This window comes from Mytilus californianus, unplaced genomic scaffold (genome assembly GCF_021869535.1).
Source record: "Mytilus californianus isolate M0D057914Y unplaced genomic scaffold, xbMytCali1.0.p SCAF_2, whole genome shotgun sequence".
Taxonomy (NCBI): Eukaryota; Metazoa; Mollusca; class Bivalvia; order Mytilida; family Mytilidae; genus Mytilus; species Mytilus californianus.
Genome location: NW_026262668.1, coordinates 27,007,127 through 27,033,111, shown reverse-complemented (window position 1 = coordinate 27,033,111; position 25,985 = coordinate 27,007,127). Strand labels below are relative to the sequence as shown.

Below are 25,985 nucleotides of genomic sequence, written 5' to 3'. Positions count from 1 at the left end.
ATGTTTTTCATCCATGAATTTTAGATTTGGATAGCAATATGTGACTTGTGTATGCATAATTTTTTGAAATCACAATAATAAATCTCACATAAATTTGTGTCCATGGCATATTAATTGCAGTGATAAATAAGCACAAATATATTTCTGAATTTACAGTATCTATAATATCATTAATATTGAAAGACGTTAGAGTTTAGATTTTGTACATACCTGCCAATTTCCTTTGAGGAAAAATCACATGGTTATGTAATGCTTTATTCTAACACAAAGTATAAAACATTTATTGGACCTGTTCTTTGTTGTTTTTATTTCTGTTTACTGCTTTAAATCTTTCATTGTCTTCATCAATTGTAAGATCACACTATACAAGAGGGTACATATGGATGAGGTTTACAAAATAGAGAATAACAGGCCAAAACTATGTACAGAAAAATGGAAAAAAATAAGAAAAGAGAAAAATAGTTCAAAAAAATAAAGGATAGAGAATAATGGGGGCTAAAGTATAAAGAATACAGAATAATGAGCAAAATAAAAAAGTATAGAGAAAAAATTTGAGGCCTAAAGTATGAAAGAATAAAGAAATAAAGGACCCTGTATCCAGACCCTCATTCAATGTATAAGAAGCTATAAATTGCAGATGACAGGATGATCAAGGTTAAATTACAAATGTATCTATTTAAAAAAATCTTTGTTTTATTGTGATATTTTTAACAAAGGTATGCACTGTAGAATACAAAAGATACTCGTAGCACTACTATATTTAAGTATTTAAAGTCTACCATTGTATATGAACATTTGTAAATAACATGAATAATGGTGACTTTACAATATATTGACTGTTAATAAAGGTAAGTACATACATTTGATACATTTGTAGATGTTATAGATGTAAAGACAACACAGCTGACTAATGTCACTCGAACTGAGAGGAGACCAATTGTTGTACTTGGTTGTACACATTTTTACTTGATGTGTAAAGAAAAGTCTGAATTTATCTGGAATAGTTTTAACACATGCTTCATTGACTCAAAATTTATTTAGGCCTACAATGTAAATTTTTGACTCTTATAGGAGCTGTAGACTGAAAATCTTGACTGTACTTTATAAACCCATGTTCATGAATTCTGAACTGTGCATGCCACATTATGCCCATATATAATGTTCTTGACAATATATGCTATCAAGTTCAACTCAAATCTGTTAACTACGGTTCAATTTAGGTCCCGATTAGAAAAGACATGATATATATATAAAAGGAAATGTACAGGGTATACATCAACAGACAGCGACCCAACAACACAAAAAACCATAATACATGTACATGTAGAGGTAACATACAGTCTTCAACAAAAAAAGACATTGTATTAATTCAATATTCTCTCAATTGTTGAGGTTTCAGAAAAGTGGAGACAAAATTTTCAAATAGAGTATTGGGGATTCATTATTAATTGTGGGCACCAATTTTCATGGATTTTCTTGCAAATAGGGTAACCACGAATTTAAAAATTTAACGGGTTCACATTTTCTATAGGTTTGTATGCTGATTTTGGCAAAACCACGAAATCAAATATCCATGAAAAACAATTTTTTCCTCAACATGCTCAATCCCTGAAAATTTGTTCCCTTGAAAATAAATGAATCCACAGTATCAAAGATCATTAAAATTACAAAGAATTTGTGTTTATACATATTTGTAATTTTGTATTAGTGTTACTGTAACATACCTTGATTAACAGAATTATAAATAAACACAGTTTTAGATTGTGATCATTAAAAAAGATCAAATGTATTGTTAAAGTTTTGTGTATTTATATTTTCAGACTGAGCCGTTTTTGACGGTTGATGCAATGGCTTCTGGCAGGACATCTGCTGTCACTTCTCCAGGTATATATGTTCATGAATGAACTTCGTTTAGACATTTTTGAAGGCAGCACCAAGTATCTTAAATGTATCTTAAATTTCCCTAGAGAAAGTAAATAAAAACCTAAAAAAAATATAATTTTATCATTGTTGCTTACAATTGAAATGATTGCATAGTTTTTCTCTTTTTTTAATTGACAAGTAATAATTGACAAATTAAATGTCTTTAAATCGAAGCCATATGACATGTATGATATGATGTTTTATCTAAATAATTGAATAAAAAAGATTTTGTAAATATTAATAATTAAACTGCGAAATTTAAATGAATTGGACATGAACAGTGCACAATTGATTCTTTTAACTATATAGAAGATCTGAATTTTATTTTCTCAGCGGAGTTAATATTTATTATGCGTATAAATTTGTTGTTGTAGGCTCTTAATTTGCATGATTCTAGGTTTAATGTAACTTTTCACCTTTGTTGCCATTGGCTAAGACAGGCCTAGTAACCGCTGGGCTCAAACCATTATTCTGTCCCTCCGTTTCGGAATATATATACTTGGTCTGCAGCTTGATATTAAATGTTGAGTTATAGTTTGTTAGCTATTTTTAGATCTGCTGTGCAACTATTTACTGTTAGCTGATAGTTTGAAATTTTAATCAATTATAGACGGCAATGCAGGTGTAGAACTGATATTGGTCTTATTTATTTTTGGTATATTTAAGACAGAAACTCAACAACGCGATGACATAAAGACAAATTTTTAAAGACCCACATCTTTCTTTCATATATTTTCATTTAAATTTTGAAATGTGTACTGTAGTATTTAAAACTAAATTGTAGAACAAAGATGACTCTATTAATGATTTGTAAAATGTTTTTTTTCTTCTTATTACATATATATATTACAAATACCCATATTCATAATGTATACAATATTGATATTTTGTATATATTAACCCTTTTCTGAAGTTTAAATACTCAATTATCTTACAAATAATCATCATTATAATATCTCATTGTGTTGTCTTGGGTGTTTTAAATTATATATTGTATAGCAGTGACAGCTTCACACTTGTGTGGGGAATTTAAAACATATATATATATCCTTGTCGGAATTTCAATGTCAGAACTTCATTCTCCATGAAATCTTCTCTGCTCTTTTTCTTATGGAAATTAATGTGGTAGTGACAAGTTATCAAAAATGGATATTTTAGATAGCAAATCTGAAACACCGCTTTTTGTGTTTGAGCGATTCCATACTTCATTTGATCTAGTTTCAGATGTTTGGTGGGCTCGTAAAAATACTTATTCTGGTAGGTTTGAATTTTTTTTAAATTGGCTTAATCTTTACGTTTTATTGAAGTATAAAAGTCATAAAAAGGTATCATGCCATTTTACCATAACATTTAATTGAAAATATTGATTTGATGTTAGTGCATGTACATTTTTTTCCCAGGGAATGGACTTTTTACCAAATTTAACCACAAAATTGGTAAATAATATTCCTCTTGCAAAAATTTTCGACATAACTACAATGAGTATAGGCAGTAAAAAATCGTCAGAATCTGCATGAGTCTGTCTCAAACTGTGGAAGTATATCATTTGGTAAAAGAGATGGGAAAAATACCTTAGGGATATTCAAACTCCAAAGTCCGTGACAAGCTGACAATGACAAGGCAAAAAACTAACAAAAACTACCAATAACAGTCTACCAAACACAACATAAAAAACAACATACTTGTACATTTTTTGTATAAGTCAACAATTATCTGTATATATTTTTTGAAGAAAGATAAGTTTATAATACTGTGATTTATAATTATTAGTTTGGTACCAAATTTTGTGAATTTTTTGGCTATGTTTAAAACACGAATATAAATGTATAAAGAAGTATATATTTTCTTAAGGCTTTTAAGAAGACTTCTGCAATACTAAGAAATATCCATGAATATAAAATTTCCACAAGTATCAAACTATTTATAGAAATGTAACCCTACTGAAAATCTTGAGTGGGATTTCCAGTGGAAGTTCCAGTGGAAATCCACTGGAACTTCCACTGGATTCACACTGGGAAATTTGGTCGGGATTTTCTTTGGACTTTCTTAGGATTTCATTGGGATACCAATGGATTTCCACTGGAATCTCGGTGTAAATCCACAGCAGATTCCACTGAAAAAACAGTGGAATCCCAATGGAAATGCATTGATAACTCGAAGCAATTTCACTGATATTTCATTGAAATTTCACTGATATTTCAATGAAATTTCACTGATATTTCAATGAAATTTCACTGACATTTCAATGAAATACCACTGGACAAAGAATATGTTTTTGTTAGTGTTGATTTCCATCTGCAGAAAAACTTCATTGTTTTTTCCATATTGAGTGAATTTGATGTCATATTATATTTTTGTTTTGTCATGCTTGTGTTTTTTTTAAAATTTTCTATTGAATATTGCTAAATCATACTCACAAGTGTGTCAGGCAAATATGAAGTACAAATTTATGGCCTGCATGAACAAAAACGAATTTAAATCCAAATTAATTTTTAATCATTCAAAAAATTACGAAGTCTAGTCCTTATATTTCCCGTTTCTTAGTCCTCTAATTTTGTCATTTATCACAATCACTAATCTACACCAGATCTCCTCAAGCTTGCAGGAAGGGAATGTTTCAAGCACAACACCTAAAATAATTTTAAAATATGTATTTAAATGACATATATGAACACTTTAAGCTATTAATAAAAGTTATGTCCTTCAAGTATTAAATATTTTTTGTTTCTAATGGTATTTTATTACCAAAATATTGTTATTTTTAATAGTAGGTAAATCAGTCGTTCTATGCTTAGTTTCAGACAATCAAATCATATTGCTTATAGGAAAATAATTAATATTTACACCAAATCACCATTTTCTCGAACAATAATAACAGTAATCTTTAACACATGTACATTATGTTACACCTTAGAGAAGTTTAGGGCAATTCCAGGGTCTGAAGTAATTGTCCATAAGGGTAATTCAATCAAGCAAGGGGGATGGAACACAGGGTGTAATCCTAGCTGGCACCAAGATATTATGGTTTAAGCTATATGGCTAATTTTTTATAATTTTTCACGAATGTGACTTACCGAATTAGACTATTAACCGGATTTGTAATAACATAAGCAACACGACGGGTGCCACATGTGGAGCAGGATCTGCTTACCCTTCCGGAGCACCTGAGATCACCCCCAGTTTTTGGTGGGGTTCGTGTTGCTTAGTCTTTGGTTTTCTATGTTGTGTCATCTGTACTATTATTTGTCTGTCTTTTTATTTTTGGCCATGGCGTTGTCAGTTTGTTTTCGATCTATGAGTTTGACTGTCCCTCTTGTATCTTTCGTCCCTCTTTTAATTTGAAGGTTGCTATAAATATTTCAGTGATTTAAAGCGAAGTTCTGGTGAAATGACTTAATCTGCCTTCCAGCATAATAAGAATAAAATTGTTAGATTGATATATATAATATGTGCATGATATTCAATTACATATATAATGAATCACCAAAAAAATTATAGTAACCATGCATATACTTACTTCTGATTGCTTTCCTCTTTTGTTCAGGAAGCGCCTCCTTCCTGAACTGTTTGTTCCCATATACAGTACAATTATTAATTTCATAATCCGTTAACATGTATTTAATTATGTTCAGGACCAACTTTTCAGGCGTTTTTGATACATTCTTCGAACGCTCTAGAATTTCTGTTGATATTGTTACCCCATATTTTCTGGGTCCAACAAATGTTGTTTCTAGAGAAAGACAAAAAAAGAAAATATCAATTAAATATTGATTCTCGTTATTTAGAAAACATTATTTACTTAAATTTACATATTCATTTTGTCTTCCTAGAAGTTAAGTTGACTTAAAAAAAAATCAGTCAAATTGTATACAAGTATATTATATATCCCTAAATTTTCAGTTTTTCCTTTAAGAGGACTTATAATTGCAGAAAACAATATTAGACCAATAATTTAATGTTCAAAATTTGTTGACAGATATTTTCCAATTGCCATATTACCATGCAATTTCTCCACTCCAATTCTATAAAAAAGATAATGCTTACCATCATTTTTTTCTTCATCCTCATCACTTTTATCCCTTTCTCCAACTGTGAAGCTAGTTTCTTCAATTGCTGAAACTATATTCAATAAAATGTACTAAAACTATAGAACCTTTTAAAATGCAGCTTATAAATTTTTGTTGTAAAAAAGCTAACATTGATTTTTATATGGTAACATATATGATTGATTTGTTTATAACTCCACTTTCAACACTATTGTGCTATTTCATGGCAGTTGGTTTTTTATTGGTGGAGGAAACTGGAGTGCACTGAGAGAACCACTGACCATCCGTAGGAAAACTCTCAATCCTAGCGAATTAAGATTAGTCAAGTGCATCTGCCCCGTACAGGATTTGAACTAACAAACTCAATGTTCACCGACTAGTAATATAATAATTAAACTTACAGAGACCCTTAATTGTATTTGTTGTAACCTAGTATAAATATTAGGTTCTTCTTTTAGTCAGTGGTGCAAAAAATAGTTACCTGTGTTTGAAATGAGCATATGGTTTGACCATGGAGATTGTTCTGATCATCATTTAAAGCTTTTCAAAAGTAGGATGATTGACGCATTAGGAAATTAAGACTACCCAGAACAATATGTATGTTTTCCAATCAGTATAATGAACTTACTGTTATTTAAATCGTCACTAATTGACTTTTCCTTTTCTGTCTCTTTCTTATCATTTTCATGGTTTTTGTGGTTGTCAGTAGAAACCATCTCTTTAACCGTTACAGAACTACCAGATGATGTACATGGTGTAGATGCAGCCGGGACTTTCTCACTTGTTCGCTATAATTAAAAAAGTGTATATTTTGTTTTTTATATACATTAAGTCACTTACTTAAAAAAAAAGCAGTATTTAGGTAATGACATCTGTGAGATTGATGTTAATTTAAGATTATCTCTATAGTTACATGAATACTTTGATTATTAAGTCTAGTAATTATCACCATGAAAACCTATATATATATATATATATATATATATATATATATATATATTTCTCTAATTCTTACACGATTTATCCTTTCCCTGACATGTTTATTATTTTTATTTAAATCAACATGTAGTTCGTTTGATCACAAGTTCTTCAATGGTCAAAATTCTATTATGACATCAAATTTTCTTGCTTTTCTCAGAATTTCCTCTATATTGTGATGGCATAAAAAAAAGGCGACCATTTCTGATAACATCACATAGAAAGAACACATCTTTTTGCAGATCATTTAAAAAGAAGGAATAGGTTTGCCTGCATACTGACATCTCACAAGATATATATACCATGCAAATGTTGTTTTATCATTTAATTTATAAAACAACATATGTTATAAATTTCATGCATCTAAATATAAGAGCTTTTCTAGATTTACCTTCATATCTATGTGCAAAGCAAAATATTTGAAAGCCGATGATGTATAGGACCAGAAACAGTTGAAGAGCTTATAGGATCTTAAAAATTAGCTAAATCCATTTTAGGTCAACTTTGCCTGAGGGAGTATGTTGTATGAAACCTTAGTTTCTTACAAGAAAACAAATAGTCTGAATGAGATCTTAGAAGACAGTAACACAATTCTTATATCTTTGTCTTGTACAAAATCTGTTGAATGTATAGAAATATAATTATATGCATAAAACTGATATAAAATGCTTACAGTGCTTATTATCTATGTCAATCGATAAAGTAGGCAGACATGCAAAGGAACACAAATGGAATGTGTTTCGACTTAAACCATTACATGCAAACTGTTAACTGAAAACTCCTTACATTACTTCTGATCAGTGAGCATGCACCTAGAGAATAGGAAAAATATAAATACATTTAAGATTTAAATTTTGTTATCAATTGCCAGACATAATTCTGTTGAAACTAAGGCAAAATTTAAGAAAATGTTTTGTTTCCACTCCCCCTGCCCTTAGTATCGGAGCTTACCAGGCAGGCAGGATATTGTATTTTAACAGTCCTGACAATCACAATAAAAATGTATTTTTTGGGTGCCTCATAAATGACTTTTCCTCATATTTAATACAGGTATCTTTTTTGTTATTTATATTAATGGCCAAAGAACTGACTGGAAAGTGTTCACAGAATTTTTTCTATCAAAAACGATGAAAAGAACTTTGTCTGTTGATATCAATATCAAATCATTAACAGACCATAAATGTTATATATCAAATAACTGAAATATGAAAACATGATCTCAGCATTCAATTTGTCTTGGATTCATTATATTAAATTCTTCAATTTTTGATTTGCTTAATTTTTTTAACATGTTGCTACTAATTTTTCAAACACATGTATAGATATTGTTACAAACAAAGACTTTTTCCAAAGATTTGTTTTCTAACATTTAAATTTTTATCTAGGCCTGATATATATATTTAATCTAATGACAGAAAATTTTATCAGAAAATAGACTACTATCTTGACTATAACTTGACGATGTGTTTATTAAAAAATCAATACATTTTTAAATGCTGTCTACACTGTAATTGGCTTTAAACAAGTGACAGTACACGTCTAAACATGCAAGTAAACATTGATTTAATAAATATACCTTATATGCCTTTTTTAAACAATATTTGCATTCTGCAAGGGATTCCACCAAACAAAGAACCTGGTCTAACTGAAAAAAATATAACCCTCAAGTTTTATAATATAACCAGGCTTGGTTTGTAACATCTAAATTTCATTGGTTTGTAACATCTAAATTTCAAATAGATCTGAGGTTATTTTGATAACAGCCATCTTACAACGCTTAGCAATTTCTATGAAACTAGGAAAATACTAAAACAATAATATCTATCATTGCGATAGGCAAGTTTATATAGTAAAATAATTAAAGCATGTGATATTTTACAAGGCAAAAAATGTGCATCTTTAATTATAGTTTATTTCTTATACAATTTGTGATTATATCCTTGACATAATTTCATAGAAATTGATCCAATATCAATTCATTTACATTTAGGTGTGAATCATAACTCTGGTATAAGAAAGCCCATAAACCAACATTGCTAAAGTAAAGGAAATCTCACATGAAATTTTGTCCAATGTATAAAAAGTGAACAGCATACATACCTTATTCTCTATTCTTTGGATAGTTTCTGGATTACAGCTGCATGTTTTTGTATCCGGCGTATCTAGAATGACCTTTGATAACTTTTCTGCAACCTTCTTTCTCTCGTTGTTCACTTCCCTCTTTTTTTTACTAGCCTCGGCCTTGGCTTTCTTCCCCTAATATGAGGGAAAAAAGTATGAATCACAAAGTTTCGCTTAAAATCAGAAAAAAGTACAGCAAATTAAGTAATCATACATATTTTGGTCTTCTCTGATTAAGTCAATCACATGATCATAATAATTTTTAACTCTTTAAAGGTGTTATCATTTTACATGTCAATGAATGAAAACATAAGTTTAAAATCATTTACAAGAGGCATGTTTACAGCTACTATTTTATATAACATAATTTGCAGTACCGGTAAATTCCCATAACAGAATTTAAGCTTCATTCTCATGTGAAATATTTGTTGTGCTGCCTGGCCATAATACTCGAGTAAATTGCAACGTGTAAGGTTGTCTGACACATTTTTTTAAGTCATCTGTGATGACTGTTTATTTTGAGAATTTTCAGGATTTTGCCTGGTAAATTGAAACCTTGATGTACCTCATCTATCATTTTAACTGTTTTCCCCTTTTTTTTTGGAGGTAATATGACCACCATATCTTCATCTGCTTCTTCTTCTACTTTTTCTTCTTCAGATGATGACAAGTCTTTTTCGCCTTCAAATTCAATCCTCTTGTTGATTTTCCTTTTTTTAGTGTTTGAAATTTCATTTCTGGACTCATCCTGCAATACAGAATATATCAAAATATGAAAGGCATAACTTCGTACTAAGAATGTGTAGTGAATAATTAAATTCGGCAAAATGATTTACATTACACTGTTTATCAATGAATATACTGTTTTCATGCATGTATTCTTTTGGCATTTAATAGAGAATATGATACAATGAACACTTTTCCGCTGTATCGTATACTTTATCAGCAATCATTATGACTTTAAATAGTAGCAAAAATAACAGAAAATAACCACATTGCCAATATTACCAGGTTGCCACTATTTATACAAATAACTGAAATAATAAACCTTTAAGGCCGTACCTTGACCTATAATGGGTTACTTTTATAAATTGTTACTCGGATGGAGAGTTGTCTCATTGGCACTCATACCACATCTTCCTATATCTCTTTATAGACTTTAACAATTTTAAATACCTTTTGCTCTGCAGAAGTGTCCTTTCCATCATTGTTAGTCCTGAAAAAAAGTTATTAGAATTAAAATTCCTGACTTGGTACAGGCTTTTTCCTATGTAGAAAATGGTGGATTGAACCTGTTTTAAACCTAGCTAAATCAACATTATATATATAGGTCTCATATTTGAAAGCAGAAGTTATAAATGTGTCAAAACAGTTAATTTTAGATAACGTTTAAGATTTCTAGGGAATATTATATATACCTTTCATCTATAATTGGTCTTGTGCCTTTTGCCTTTTGATTTAACCAGATTTTATCACCTGTAAAAGAGGAATAAAATTAATATAAGTTCCAAATATGGATAATAAAATTTTACATTTTCATAATTATTGTTTTTAAGCATATATATATGTTCCAGACCATATGAGTATTTGGACCGTATGGTACGGTCCGGACCTTATACGTATACTCGTACGGTCCGACCATAGGCGTACGGTCGGACCGTATGACTATACACATATGGTCCAGTACGAGCTGACCATACATATGTTATTGGATCATATGTGTTAAGTTTAAACAAACATTTATCACAATCTTTATTTTTAGTTTTACAAATTGTTATTATTACAATTAGATGGATAAAATGAACAAACGAATAATTGAAATTAAATATTTGTTTAATTGTATATCCGAATCCTATTTTGGTACTCTCGCCCAAGGTGACACTTGCTACCACAAGTAATGTAATATTTTTTTACATAAACATGTTTGCAGTTCATGCATGTTCCTTTGCATTTGCATTTTTTTGTAAAGTTGCTAAATATTCTAAAACAATTGTCCTCCCACATTATGTTTACTTCCGATATCTTCAATTTCAGTAATCATAATTCAATTAATGTATTTCTGATCGACATGCTAAATACAAGAGATTAACAGATTTAATTAGCGTGAATTTTTTAAAAAGTTAAAATATTAAGTTTTTATTTCAATTACAATTGAACTTTTTTATATTAATTTGAGAGTTAAGTTATGTTGATCTGCTATATGCATTTGTATCTTATAAAATTGACCAACTTCTTAATATAAGTCAGACCGTACGCGTACGGTCCGACCGTATGAGTATTTTGAAAAAGTATGCATACGGTCCAGACCGTACGCGTACGGTCCAAATACTCATACGGTCTGGAACTGCCACAAAAAGTCAATAGCCTTAATTCACTGTTATTTAGAATATAAAATTATATTTTAACACTTGCTGTAAACATTAAAAAAAATTATTGACTATAGCAATATAGATATATCAACAGTCATGACAATAGTCAATTGTATTGTGAATTAAACAGTACAAGTCTTCTTTTCATTTTTCACATGTACACTACTGTGATCCTTTTAATAAATGTAACATGGATTTGTACAATTCCCCAAATGGAACAGCAAAAAGTTCAGGCATTCTTTTTCAAAACAAGATTTATAATAGGCCATAGGCCACATACATATGCACAGCGATACATGGAAAATAATTAAAGAAACTTGATACGGACAAGAAATAAAATATCCTATAGGCAATATATAATATAAGTAGGTTTTGCTAAGATTGGTTCATGGACACGATTATTTATAGAATTTTAAAAAGTCTACATGTACATGTATATCACATGCATTTCAGAAATAATTTCTTACCAGTTACTTATTATTTTTCATTCAAAATATTGATAGAACATTTAGGGATAAAGTATACTGGACCGAAACGACCAAGACCAGACTTGTCTATGGCTGAAACGACTTGAGGCTGAACAGTTTCATGGCCAAAAGTTAACATCTCTAATGTTTTTTACAGCCTCATGGCCAAAAGTTAACATCTCTAAAGCATGTTTTTTTTAAAGTTCACTCCTATAATATTCATACTCATAAACAAAAAAAACACGTTTTGATTTTGTTTTGGTAATTACAAAACAAATAAAAGGAGACATACAAATGTATTCTTACCATCTATCGCTGCCAGAGTGCCCCAGTGTAATCCAGGATGCCCATAGCACTTGGCCTGGACACGTTCTCCTTTCTCGTAGTCTCCTACATCTTTCCTCGGTTTAACAATGGCTGTTAGTGTCTGAACAGAATACCCATCAACCCAGTCGAATATAGCAAATAATTTTCGTTCTTCTTCCATGTCTTCCATGATGTTAGGTTATAAAAGCGGGAACGGGAAGGCGGAAGGCGAGTCAAAATGTAACTTGATACATCTTTTCTGTTTGAAAAATCCGCTGTTTGTAAGTTTTATTTTCGAATATATATGATGACATTTAATAAAAAAAAGTTTGACTTTAAGTAAGTGTTCAAAAAACATTTAAAACTTTTTAGGTACAAGAAAAAATAAATACTTTCCTATTTAATTTATATTTTGGAAATATTATTATAAATACGAAACTAATTGCGTATTTTAACAAAACGAATGTCGACATATATAATTGAAATTTATTACACTGCAGAAATATTATGAATAAATGTTTTATGTTTTCCATGTCATATAGAAGATTTTTATCCGTAAAGAACTGTTACACTCATAAGAGACCTAGATAGAATCAACTCCGTTTTGTCAGTTATTGAGGTAAATGTCTGTTCATGGAAATGGCGGAAAGTACAATTTCGTCTCCGTCAGATGTAGAATCACCAAATGATTCTGCCTCGTCAGATTTAGACGAATACCAAACGCCGCAGAAAAAGAGGTATAAAAATTCTATCGCTGATGGGTTTTCGAAGCGTCGTGCTCGATATCATCGAATTTCGCCAGAAAAACGTTTGCCAAAAACCTCAACAAAAAGTATACGAAATCGTAGAACTGGCCATGGTGCGTCACAACCTACACGTGAGACAGAAATGGACATAACAACAGACGAAGAAGGCATTGGGAATATAACCCCAGGTGCAATCCCAGAAAATGAAGACTCGATTTCCGATGAATCAGAATCATTGCATTTGGCAATTCACAGTCCGTCCTCATCACATTCTCTATTAGTATCGCCAATGTCTAATTCCGATGCATTCACAACTAGCATTAGTACTAGCTATAGTTCTTCCAGTAATACTGATGTAGAAAATAGTGAACCTGATAGTCATTCATCTGATGACATCAGTGATGGTGAATCATTTTCCGATGAAAGTTTATCCACAGAAAATGAACTTGATGAGGATCTTGCTAAACCATTGTATGATGGTTGTAGACTCAGCAAATTTGCAGTGTATTCAATGATAATGTTGTATGTTACCAAGCAATCACTATCCAAAGATGGATTTGAAGAGCTTCTGCAAATTATATCTGCTCTTTTACCTGAATCAGCCAACTTTGCAACCTCAGTATACAAGGTTAAAGAACTGTTGAAGAAAAAACTAGATTTTAATGACCCTATTGTACATTTTTATTGTGAAAGCTGCCAGAAGTCATTAAAAGAGAATGAAGTCTGCCAAAATAATGTTTGTCAAAGAAATCAAGCACCTGCCTTGGAATTCTATGATTTGAATATGAAGGAACAACTGAAGAAATTGTGTGGAGGTATGTTTTTACTATAATTCGTCAACATCTTTATACTTTTCCAGAACAGTTCAACAAATTTTAATAATCAATATGTTTTAATTTGATCTCAAAATTGAAAATGATATCATGATAATCATATTTTCTTGTTTTCTTCTTCTTAAAAAATATTATATAGTGATATTGTCTTATGTTCACACGAAGAATCTGTAAATTCACAAATTATAACTGCATACATTTGTACGTTATATATTAATACATTTGTTTTTTTTACTTTTTTCTACTTTTGTGTAAAAAAAAAAGAAGTAAAATCACAAAAATACTGAACTCCCAGGAAAATTCAAAACGGAAAGTCCTTAATCAAATGGCAAAATCAAATGATAAAACACATCAAACAAATGGACAACAACTGTCATACATGTATTCCTGACTTGTAGTCACAAAAAAAAGTAATATTTATTAGATTGTTTCAAATTGTAATAATGTTTGTGGTGTTATTTAATTGCCAATTGTTTACTTACACTGTGTTAAAAACAATGTACAACCTAGTTTACATATTTTCAGAGGAAAATTTCATAAAACTGGTCCAGAAACAGAAGGAAAAAACAAAAGAGCCTGGTTTAACAGATATAGTGCAAGGAAGCAGATATAAAGAAACAATGGCACAAGCAACAGAAGAAGGCCTCAATTTAACATTAACTATGAATACTGATGGTGTAGCTTTATTTTCATCGTCTAAAAAAGGAAGTTTGTGGCCAGTGTACATTGCAGTGAACGAGCTTCCTGTGAAACTAAGGTAACATAAATGATTCTTGATACTTAAGCACCTAATTAGGTATTATTAATTTTGTATAAACAATAGTTTTATTCAATATTTCTTCACATGATTTAAGCAATTTATTATTATATATACTACATCTGCTTGCAAAAGTATATAAGTTTTATTTCGGTCCCTTACATGTAGATGCATAATTTTAGTTGTAAAAATATGTTTAGTTGTACATTAATGTAACTGCTATCTTTTACATGTGTCAATTAAGCTATACTCATGATACTTGACATCAGAAGACATACATGTATGAAGACATGATCTCAAATAGTCACGTGAATTTTTCGTTTTAAGAACAATATATATTGGTTTGTATTATTAAGGATTAGACCCACTGGCCAATATTATATACATATATAGTCATAATACATGTCACACACTATTTTTACAGGTACAGCAGGAAATACCTTATTCCATGTTATCTGCATTGTCAGACAGAAAAACCAAATATGGTCACCTATTTACAGCCTATGATGACTACTTTGAATGAACTCAGTGAAACAGGTACCAATCTAAATGTATAAAGCCTTAACTTAGAATACTATCATTATAAATAATGTGAGGTAGGGTACACCAGAAAGCTACAATCCATGCACTTATTCAAATGATCAAAACTTATATTGTCATGATTGTCAACATATTTTTAAATAAAAGCAAATGCCCACAATGTAGATCCAGCTCTATATTGCAAAGAATCTTAAATTATGCTTTGAATATTAAAATTAAATGACAACTGTCAAAGATCACGTCGCACACCGGTACATGATACTTGGGAGTAAACAAAAAAAAAAACAAGAAATATTGTAAGCAAAACCAAGTCTGAGGAAAATAATAAAATTTGGATTAATTTGATTAAGAAATGCAAATTACTGATCATGACAAATGATAAAGTAACAAAAAAAACCAAAATTTGACAGACGTGAATCAACAACCACAAAATTAAAGGCTTCTAACTTGGTACAGACATAGACCCGTAAAGAATTTGGCAGCATGAAACATATTTATGGGCGCCTAATGCACCTGGGGCAGTGGTAAACATGTACATAGCACATAACTGTACATACAGACATATATAGCAATAACAATTAAATTATATATAAAATATGTCCTGTTTAAATGTTTAAAAAAATCAATATCAGTACAAATACAAACAATTTTCAGAGTTTTGACTACCATGTATGCTTGTATTTTTTTTTATTATTGAATACAATTTTATTTAGGAATGCAAGTAGATACAGCAAAAGGAATTATTTTGGTTAGAGCCAAGTTGCTGATAGTTTCCGTGGATTTACCAGCTAGAGCAATAGTTTCAAATATGAAGCAGTTCAATGGAAAATCAAGTTGCAGTGTATGCCTCGACGAAGGAACAACACGTCCTGGTCAACCTATGCTGAGATATTACCCTTTTAATAAAGATTCAGTTATTAGAACACATCAGTCCATGGTGAATGATGCAAGCAGAGCTGTAGAAGAAGTAAATGCTGTATGTTGTTTTTTTTTTGTACATTTCTTCATTTTTTGGTTGAGCAAGATCATTGCTGATTAGTCCCCTACCGACGAAGTCGAAGGGGACTTTAGGTTTGCACTCTGTCAGTCTTGTCTGTCCGTTCGTCCGTCTGTCCATCCGTCAGTCCGGCAAAACAGTTTTCCAGACTTTTTTTCTTCATGCTTGAAGATATTTATTTTATATTTGGTGTAGTGTTTTATCATGACAAGTTACAGGTCAAGTTCGATTTTCACGATTTTAACTTTTCTCCTTGTTCAGTTAAAGCCCTTTCCCTAAAATTAAATTTTTGATGAAATACTTATTAATTACTAGATTTCTATTCCAAGGGAATTGACTCATTTTTTAACTTTCCCTAGAATTAAATTTTTGATGAAATACTTATTAATTACTAGTTTTTATAGATATAACATGATAAATGCCTTAGTTTGATTAAACTTAATATTAAATAAGAAAGCTTATTAAGTTTGAATAATTATGTTCATAAGTCTGTTATATAGGATTTTCCTCTAGTGAAACTTGTTTAATTTTTAGGTAAATGGTATAAAAGGTGCGTCTTCACTTATGATGTTGAAATATCTGGATCTGCCAAAAGCATTAGCAATTGACTGGATGCATTCTGTGTTGCTTGGTGTTACCAAAGCTCTAATGAAATTATGGTTTGATGCAAAAAACAAAGACAAAAGTTTTTATATCGGAAACCAGGTATTTATCATGTTTCTATACTCTTAACATATGTATAGAGGGCCTTAGTCTTGTATGATTTTTTGTTTTAGTTCATTTACATTTTCTCACTGTGTTGCAGACCTATCATCCTATTGTTGGCCTTTATTTTTTATATATATTCATATAATTTTTTGTTCATGTTACCATGGTTAAAGTAAAAAAAGTAGGAAAATTTAATGTCATGATTGAATTCTGACCCATAAAAAAAATATATCAAAAGAACCACACAATGATGTATTAGAGAATTGTTGTTTTGATCTGATAAAATTGATTTTTCAGATTGCCTTACTTGACAAAAGATTTTTAAAGATACCAATTCCCGACTTTGTGTCTAGAAGACAGAGGACAATTGCAGATCATGCACACTGGAAAGGTATATAGACTTATTTGCCTTTACCATTTATTACAGCCTTCAACAATAGGCAAAACACATGACTCATAGCAATCTTTAAAAGCCCCATGATTTATACAGCAACAAACAACAATCACTAAATTGCAGGCTCCTGACTGGCACATACATATACAAAGACTGTTTTAAACAAGTACATCATATGCCTGAGCCTTTGATTTTCCATGTTCATCATTAAGCTCACCATATAAATGTTCCTTTGTAACTCTTCAGGATTGTACTTAACATGTGTTTGTGTTTAAAGTGTTATAATAAGGGTTTTTTTATTATTCCAGCTTCTGAATGCAGAGAATGGTTAATACATTTTTCTGTTCCACTTCTGTATAAAGTGCTGAAATCAGAAGTGTATGTGCACTACCTCTTGTTTGTAACAGGGGTAACTACCTTAATAAGAGATGATTTGTCTGTTGAGGATGTTGTCATTGCTGAAAGTCTGTTGAATAAATTTTGTATGGTATATCCAAAGATATATGGTAATTATTGCACACATTTGTACATTCTATGGTTATTCATATATTTGTATGTTCTATGGTTATTCACATATATGTGTACGTTCTATGATTATTAACTATTTATTCAAATTAAGAATTTAAACACAGTGAATATAAATCTTTCTACTGTTCTGTTAAATGGTGCCTATTAACACTCAATAGCATGGATAACTGAAACTCAAAAACAAGTAGGACTTATTCATAGTATCACTTATCTCATGGATTGTTGCATATCATCTGTGTCCCATAGACACATTCTCCATTTTAATTTTTTTATAACTAAGCTGATCACATGAAGATTTATTTTTATGGTTTTTAGGTGATGTGTCACAAACAATGAATGTTCACTTGATAAGACATCTAGCATACTTTGTTAGAATGTATGGACCACTTTTTGGATACTCCTGCTTTGGATTTGAATCTATGAACTCTTTTATCAAACAGATGGTGCACGGAACCTCCCACATAAATAAACAGGTACATGTAATATGGGATTGAAACATGATTATTATTATTCATCAAAGTAAAATGTAGAGTATGGAAACGGTATCTCAAATGTCAAAAATTGTGATGGCCATGCTGGATCAAAATATATTGGACTCAAAATAGTCTGTTTTATATCATATGAAATGGTCACATTATTTTTAGTAGGATAGAAAAATACTCAGGAGTATATATATAAGAGCACATGTAATTGGAAAAGTGAAAATTAGTTCTTTCATATACAAACAATTTAAACTGCATGTCAATGATTGTATTCCAGGTTAGTTTTGCTGTCAGTATGTCGAAGGCTTTGTCAGGCATAGTGAAAAATTTTCAAGAACATGTTGATGATGTGAAGACAAAACAGTTATTTGCCAAACTTGGTTCAAAAATTGTTCAGTAAGTAAAGCTTACCAGACTATTATGATATGTGTTTCAGATAGTAAAAGAAAGAAGATGTGTGAATTCTTATGAGACAAGTCTCCTCAAGAGACAAAATGACACCGAAATTCACTACTATAGGTCACCATTCGGCCTTCAACAATGACCATACCACATAGTCAGCTATAATAGGGCATGAAATAACTAATGTAAAACAATTAAAAACAAAAAATTTGAAAAACCACTAAATTCAAAAATGAAATTTTCTTAAGGACAATTTGAAATCAAAGGGCCATCATAGTCATTTAAAATGATTTGTTGAATTATAGTTTACATCTGAAAATAGAACTCTGTGCATGCGATTTTAAATCAGCAAAGTGAAAGATCTAATTTAAATAAGATTGGTTTTTATAAATGAGATTTATATTGGGGATTTGTATTCTGTATTATATATTACCTTACTTTTAATGTATAACTTGAAAGGCTAGCATCTTTTTGTTTATATTTCAGAGAAGAAAAAACACTGCCAAAAGGTTGCACTGCTTTAGGGAGGAAGGTTCAACTGAAAAACAACCACAGATACTATGCGTTGTTAGCAGAACACATGCAGGAACAGTCTCCAAAACTCTTTTGGAGACTATCATTAGATGGAAACACATATTATTCAAAAGATTACCAAAATGCCAAAACTAGAAGTGATTATATTGCAGTCTATGTTTATGGAAATGAAGAGGGAAAAGGAATCATTTTATCATTTTTGGAAGCTGGGGAACTTTATGCTATTGTAAAGGAAATAATAACGGTGAAGTTTAGTCTGGATGTACAGATAAAGAGAGACATCAAAAATGAAATTTTAAAGGATCAGTTAGATGTTTGTTTTTGCAAGCATTTAGAGAGAATTGAACAATATGGAGACATTAGAATTATTCCAGCTGTTTGTATGAAGAAGAAATGTATTCTAATTGATATTAATGATCAGTTATCTTTTATTAGTTGTCCTCCAAATACACTAGAGCATAATTAGGAAAGTGACATTTTGTAAGACATGTATGGAACCTTTTATGAAACATATATACCTTTTGTATCTTTTTTTCTATAATTTCTGATCAAGTAGAAAGTTTACACACTTAAGTGTTATTTTCCTCATTCATAAGTGTTTTATGGAAAGAACATAACACCCTGCTGTTTTTACAATTTTTTAATTAATAATTTATAATCAGTATATAAACTTGAATTGCCATTTTTCTTGTTTGCTCAGAATGATACTTAAGATAAATCTACATAACACTATTTTTAATCCCATATAGCTAACTTATTTGCCACCCTTTAACAAGCTTACAATGTATATTAAATTAAGTCATATTATTGCTTTTTGTTCAAATCCATATACATATAGAGAAATTAAAGTTAACAATTTAATTTATTTATGTTATAATTAATTCTTACACAAAGTGCCCTGAATGGGTAATTTTTTTAACAGAATGATAGTAAGAATAGGTCTTCTTGCACGACTTGATTCAGTATGATATCAGTTTGTTACTACCAGGAATAATTGAATTTATAATCAGAATGATTTTTTTTAGTTGCAATTTTTTTGTGGAAAATTCCACTGGAAAAATAAAATTGATCATGCAGAATTATTTATTTGTTCTTCCATTGGAATTTCATTGAAACGGAATTTCATTGGAATTCTGTTGAGATTCCAGAAGATGCATATTTTTTTACAGTGGAATTCCATTGTAATTCATGATTCCAATGAATGCCAGTGGAATTCCAATGGCACCAGTGGAATTCCACTGAATTCCTCTGAAATCTCAATGGAATCCCAATTAAATTTTCAGTAGGGAAGTCTTTAGATTATCTAGATCAGATATACCATCTGTGGTCCATATATTTTCAGATAATTGTGTGTAGAAATTTCTATTATGTCCCCTCTTTAATATTTCATAACTTTGCTATAATGGTACAGCAGTTATGCTTTTTCCAAAAATGCATTTGTATGAATAGAGCAAGTGGTATGCGTTGAGGTCAGACATGACAGGTCAGTGCCTCACAGTTAGTGGGGCCAAATCATGAATATTTGAGTAGCTTTAGAAAACTTTTCTCAATGTGCTTAAGAAAGATGATAGCATACTGTGGTGTCATGTTGCATCTTAAAGTTTTGTGAAAAGTTTGTTTTTCTCAGGCAGTAAGTTTGCTTGTTACATAAAGGTAGAAAAATAAACTGAGTAAAAAAAATTTAGCAACAATTAAATACATTAAATTTGATAGTTCAAAAATAAACTTTACTCCTAAATATAACAATAGATGAATTATCTTTACAAAGAAAATAAGCCATATTGTGAAATTATTACTAAAATTTTATTATGCAAGTTATTTCCCCAACTTCGAAAAATTTTTAAATAAAAGATTTTTTTCTTAAAATATATTTTTGTAAACTTTTATTTTTACTCAGTATATAATGAAATGTTTATCCAAAACATCTTTTAGGCACTAATGGAACTTTGAATTCATGGTTTATTTTTATAGCACGTCTTCCACAAAGACCATCATCAGTAAGAAGGGGAAGAGCACCCACAGTATCAGGCAGGTTATACGTCCCTGATGGCGCATCACCTTCACCTTATATCAACAGGTAAACTCAAATTAGATCATTTTCTCACTTTATTGTTGTTTTGTGATTTGTACTTTTATTAATGTTTTTTCTTTCTGAAACTATCAAAAGTCATTTAGCCGTAATTATGTATACTGAGTTAAAGTTTTTAACTACAATACATTTTTTAATCTAACGATAAATTAGGATAATACCATTTGTTCTTCAGTTTTTGCTGGCTTCAAAAGTTGTAGATAATGATTGGCAAATTGAGGTTACTGGCAGCTTGTAAGCATGTTTGTCATTTCATAAACATTTTACACAAACTGTTATATGAATAATTGTATGATAAAATTAAGTTAGCCAATTATCAATTTAATACAGTCGATGTACCAAAATTGTTAGCCGAAAGTCTCAATTTTGCTAATACTTGATACAATTTGATGGGCATTTTCTAAGCTATGATTGAAAGGATGTTGCTAAGCAATCCCGATATTTGTTTTTAAAAAAAAAAAATAAATAAGTTAGTTAATGAAAGCTATACAATATTGAGAAAATCATAAGAATAACATGTATGAAAAATATATTTCTTAGGTGTTTTTATTCATTCTTGAATTATTATATTTTATTCATTCAACTCTTCATACATTCAATTTAGAAAAATCCAGATGCATATCGTCCAGCCAAATTTTGTTTTTGTAAATGCAAGTATATTATAAATGCAGCACTCAAATTTTGTATGCATACAATGTAATTTTATGTTAAATATAAATATATAATCATGAAATGTGTAAAATCAAAGATAACATTTGTGTAAATGTAAAAATAAGAAGGGATCATCACCTGTCCAATAAACACAAGAAGAAGAAAAGAAAATGAATGCTTCTATATAGGCTACGTACAAATTAGAATTTAAATTTGCAGAATTAAACCAAGTCGAGAAGCTCTTCAGCCATTTAAGCTGCACATTTGGTAATCAATACATTGTTTAATATGGCAAACGGAATATCATTTACACATTATGGGTTTATACATTGTAGGAAGGTTTTGTTCTTTTATGGGAAATTGTATTACTATGTATAAATACTTCTCTGTAGTAAACTTGCTTAACCGGAGGGAGATTGGCTAGATGTAATGAATTTTAATTCAACTTTAATGGTTACTTTTATATGAATCTTTTCTGTATTAAAATATTTAATTATTGTAGTAATTAAACCATTTTTATAAGACATTTAATATGTAATATGTGTTCCCTATTGTAATTTCGAAACAAGAATAGAATATTAAAATTAAAATATTTGTAATTAGCATGTGTTTATTTGATGTATAGAGATAATTTGAGACAGACAGCTAGTGCTCCTGGTAAACTTCGTCGACGGTAAGGTCAATGTGTGAACCTGGCATGAGTTCGTTAAAATGCACTTCCTTCCAATGTGAAATAATGTTATCTAGGTCAAAGTGTAAACCTGGCATGAATTGTTAAAAACCACTTCCTCCCAATGTGAAATAATGTTATCAAGAACACAACCAGTTTTTTTTACTCCCATCACTGATACAATTCAACAAAAATAATTAAGTGTTCGTCATGGTACCTACGACCAATACAATTGTTCATTTATAATGCTGCCCAAGATTAAAAACATTTGAGGTAAAAAAATGCCTTCTAAAGAACTGTGATTGAAAATGTAATATAATCTTATCTATTTAAACAATATTTAAAAGCATTTATGAGTAAATAAACGAAGAAAACTTCAAGTTATTTTAGAATTAAATTCAAAGAAATCAACATGTTATATATTACTCCTGTAAAATGTAATTTCCAAGATACAAAATCAACAATTTTTTTATGTTTGTTAAAGTTTCAGTAGAGCTCTTGTGTGTGATTGTGTTTCTAGACATCACAGACTTCAAATTAATCTTATTTCATATTTATTCATTTACTAAAATTTACCGTGACAATTTAGGTTTTAGATGGAATTAGTATATTGGAAAAGATGGGGAATGGTGCATAAATTCATGACACAAAATCACTTCATGAACATGAAAAACGAAAGCAAAGAAAAAAATCATTTAATATGAATTGTTGATTAAAGAAATGTTTCGATGCACATCTAACAACATTCTGCACCCCTCACACCAATTGAAGTTTGCATGGTTTATGAATTCACTTGTAAAATTGATCCCAAACAAGATGTTTTTATTAGACATAAATTCTATAATTTTTATTAAATTTTGTCAGCAGAAATTTGCAGGTAAGTTATACAGATAGCACTAATGAATTGTCACAATTAAAAGAATAGGCAAAATGTGAATAGACAGGTTTCAATTGGCACACTTTGAGCAAGAGTTACTTCCCTTTTTTCACCTTGCTGGAGATCTAAGTGCAGAAATGTTGTACTGATCGCTAGACTTTAGAAAAGGTTTCCTCTGAACAATTTTTATTTCTTGTATCCTTGCTTAATTCATCACTATGATCTAGTAAGAATCTCTTATCAAAATTGTGTGAATTGCATGTTTCAATTTGGTTAGTAAGATAAATAAATCGATGGTTTATCCCTCGAAAATGACTTCCAAAGGAAATAGCTCAAACTCAAATTATGTCATTCAAAACCTATCTATGGGAGAAAAAGACTTCAGTATATATTATAATATAAGTATTTTATATACCATAGGGTAAACAAAAAACTTGTAAAGGGGTATGTATGTTAGAGTTCCCATCCCAGTTATATAGTTTTTTTGCTTAAAGTTCTCAAAAATACTTTCTGATGAAACTATCAGTAAATATATATACATTCTTTCAGTCTTTCATTCATTTCTAGCTGTAAGTCTTTGAATGTTGTATATTGGTTAGTAGATCTTAGTGTAGCAGCTATAGACAATAAATTATGTTAGCAGTGGCTAGACCGCATTAGAATGTGAATATTTCTTGTAGGTATTTTAAAGTAAAGGTAAATCCAAGTGAAATACATAAAACATTGTGTCAAATCCATTTTTTGTAGGTATTTTAAGGTATTTAGGTAAATCCAAGTGAGATACATAAAACATTGTGTCAAATCCATTTTTTGTAGGTATTTTAAGGTCAAGGTAAATCCAAGTGAAATACATAAAACATTGTGTCAAATACATTTCTTGTAGGTATTTTAAGGTCAAGGTAAATCCAAGTGAGATACATAAAACATTGTGTCAAATCTTCTGCATTTGAAGATCAAGTTTTTCTTTAATATTCTTGGATCAGGTACAATCAAGCAGAAATTCCAAGAAATTATTTACTTATTTTCCAATAGATGTATGTTCTCTTGAGGTACATATACTGTCATTTTTTTAATAGGCAATTTTTTAAACTTTGTGCAACAGTCTATTGCTATTTGTATATTACAATTTGAATCCATGTTTCTGATCACATGGATATTGTTAGGCTTATTGTTTAGTCTTGCTCATAAATTTGTAGCAGCAATATTGTTTAACAAAAAGATATACGACCATGTGAACCTTTGAATTCCTAAAAAAGAGATGTCCAATGTCATTTACATTGTACATGCAATATATGGTAGTTTATCTCAATCATGGATCTTTATTTTTCTGCAAAGCAATCTCTGAGTCAACTGTTTTGTTTATAGTATAGTTTCTACTGGAAAAAGAAAATAAAGCTTTGATTATTTTTATGTCCCTAAACATTCCATGGTTTCCTCTCTATTATTACCCAGAATTCATTATGGGTTTTTATGTAGCCCCTCCATGTCCAGATTTATAGATTTGGTTTTGTCATAATACTTTGAAAGTAAATTGTTAAAATTAACTGATGTTAAAGAATATCCAGACTGATGAAACACTTATTTAGGTCAGTTGCTATTGGTTACTCTGCTTTTCAGAAGAAAAAAAACTAAACTTGCTAGCACAAGTAATATGCATGTCTGAATTAGGTCACTTCACTCTACATTTCAGATCTTGCATGAATGCATCTGATGAATGTTACTCTTGATTGCATTTGACATTAATTATTATTATTTTCAAACATTCTTATCTTTGAAATATGGCTGATATGTTGTAGAGATGTTTAAGAACATGCAGGCATCTGTATATAAACAACCTGTTTGATTTACCAGGAATGAAGGCCCATTTAACTTTATTTAGCATCAATGTTTATAAAAAAATTTAATTTATAAGGCTAACCAAAATATTATGTTTTTTCAATGCTATGTTTGCGAGAAGATTCTTTTAAAAATTGTGAATGACTGCATGTGATTTTGACCCATTTTACGAAACACTCAAACTAATGTTAGAAAATTCAGTTCACAAAAACAATTTGTGAAATTCTCTTTTAGAAATGTTAAAGTTAATTATGTTAATTAAAGGTGAAATTATCATCAATTTCTTTTAATGTTTTGCAGTGGCAGGAATACACCAGCATCTTCAATCTTTGTATCGCCTACAAGCCGACAGAAACCCAAACCAAATGTTCACATCAAGTCACCCTTTAAACATTCTATGCAGAAGGCGGAGACATCTCAGGTAATGACAAAAAAATGTTTAGCTTGAGTTCTCTAAAATTTTGAATTATAACTAGATAAAGAGAAATTGTATATAAAGAATATATTATATATCAGGGAAATTATCATGTGTTTGTCTTAAGTTTTGCCATTTGTTGCAGTAGAAAATTTACCATGGAATATTATTTACCCTCCAAGGACATTTTACTTTTCATTTAAATGCATTGTTCAAAGCCCTGAACCATGAATAAGGATCACAGTGAAGATTAAACTGCCTCAATATTTAGCCCAAATGGCAAATATAACCCAACTTGTAATTAACTTGATATATA

General features: G+C 30.1%; 3 protein-coding genes across 7 annotated transcripts in view; 2 read left to right on the top strand and 1 right to left on the bottom strand.

Annotated features, from left to right (window-relative positions):
- LOC127729595 (uncharacterized) overlaps positions 1 to 25,985 on the top strand; it is a 64,063-nt gene that overhangs the window by 4,420 nt on the left and 33,658 nt on the right. Inside the window, exons 1-5 of one of the 5 annotated variants that reach the window (XM_052237419.1) lie at positions 38 to 848; positions 1,821 to 1,884; positions 21,103 to 21,208; positions 22,497 to 22,544; positions 25,555 to 25,675. In XM_052237419.1, coding sequence (XP_052093379.1) covers positions 1,848 to 1,884; positions 21,103 to 21,208; positions 22,497 to 22,544; positions 25,555 to 25,675 — 312 coding nt within the window. In that variant the 5' untranslated portion in view covers positions 38 to 848; positions 1,821 to 1,847. Of the gene's footprint in view, positions 1 to 37; positions 849 to 1,820; positions 1,885 to 2,963; positions 3,181 to 21,102; positions 21,209 to 22,496; positions 22,545 to 25,554; positions 25,676 to 25,985 lie in introns of those variants that run through there. The other 4 variants (XM_052237414.1, XM_052237417.1, XM_052237416.1 and 1 more) reach the window with 4 other exon arrangements.
- LOC127729597 (uncharacterized) lies at positions 3,955 to 12,486 on the bottom strand. Its single transcript, XM_052237421.1, has 11 exons — positions 12,211 to 12,486; positions 10,487 to 10,544; positions 10,245 to 10,284; positions 9,634 to 9,816; positions 9,048 to 9,203; positions 8,524 to 8,592; positions 7,621 to 7,759; positions 6,598 to 6,757; positions 5,968 to 6,042; positions 5,441 to 5,653; positions 3,955 to 4,553 (listed from the first exon to the last, which is right to left on the bottom strand). Exons 1-7 carry the CDS (start codon positions 12,398 to 12,400, stop codon positions 7,745 to 7,747), a joined length of 711 nt encoding a protein of 236 aa, XP_052093381.1. The 5' UTR covers positions 12,401 to 12,486; the 3' UTR covers positions 3,955 to 4,553; positions 5,441 to 5,653; positions 5,968 to 6,042; positions 6,598 to 6,757; positions 7,621 to 7,744.
- Positions 17,572 to 20,413, top strand: LOC127729596 (uncharacterized). The gene is made up of 4 exons (XM_052237420.1): positions 17,572 to 17,691; positions 18,029 to 18,186; positions 18,473 to 18,591; positions 19,084 to 20,413. The coding sequence occupies exons 1-4, from the start codon at positions 17,670 to 17,672 to the stop codon at positions 19,595 to 19,597; spliced, it is 813 nt and encodes a 270-aa protein (XP_052093380.1). The 5' UTR covers positions 17,572 to 17,669; the 3' UTR covers positions 19,598 to 20,413.

Excerpts from the sequence above, each read along its gene's own strand:
- LOC127729597 (XM_052237421.1), bottom strand. The coding sequence starts at position 12,400 with ATGGAAGACATGGAAGAAGAACGAAAATTATTTGCTATATTCGACTGG. Across the intron at positions 10,285-10,486 it reads AGACCAATTATAGATGAAAG|GACTAACAATGATGGAAAGG; the intron begins GTATATATAATA and ends ACTTTTTTTCAG. Across the intron at positions 8,593-9,047 it reads TCCAAAGAATAGAGAATAAG|TTAGACCAGGTTCTTTGTTT; the intron begins GTATGTATGCTG and ends TATTTTTTTCAG.
- LOC127729596 (XM_052237420.1), top strand. The coding sequence starts at position 17,670 with ATGGTATATCCAAAGATATATG. Across the intron at positions 17,692-18,028 it reads GGTATATCCAAAGATATATG|GTGATGTGTCACAAACAATG; the intron begins GTAATTATTGCA and ends TATGGTTTTTAG. Across the intron at positions 18,187-18,472 it reads CCTCCCACATAAATAAACAG|GTTAGTTTTGCTGTCAGTAT; the intron begins GTACATGTAATA and ends ATTGTATTCCAG.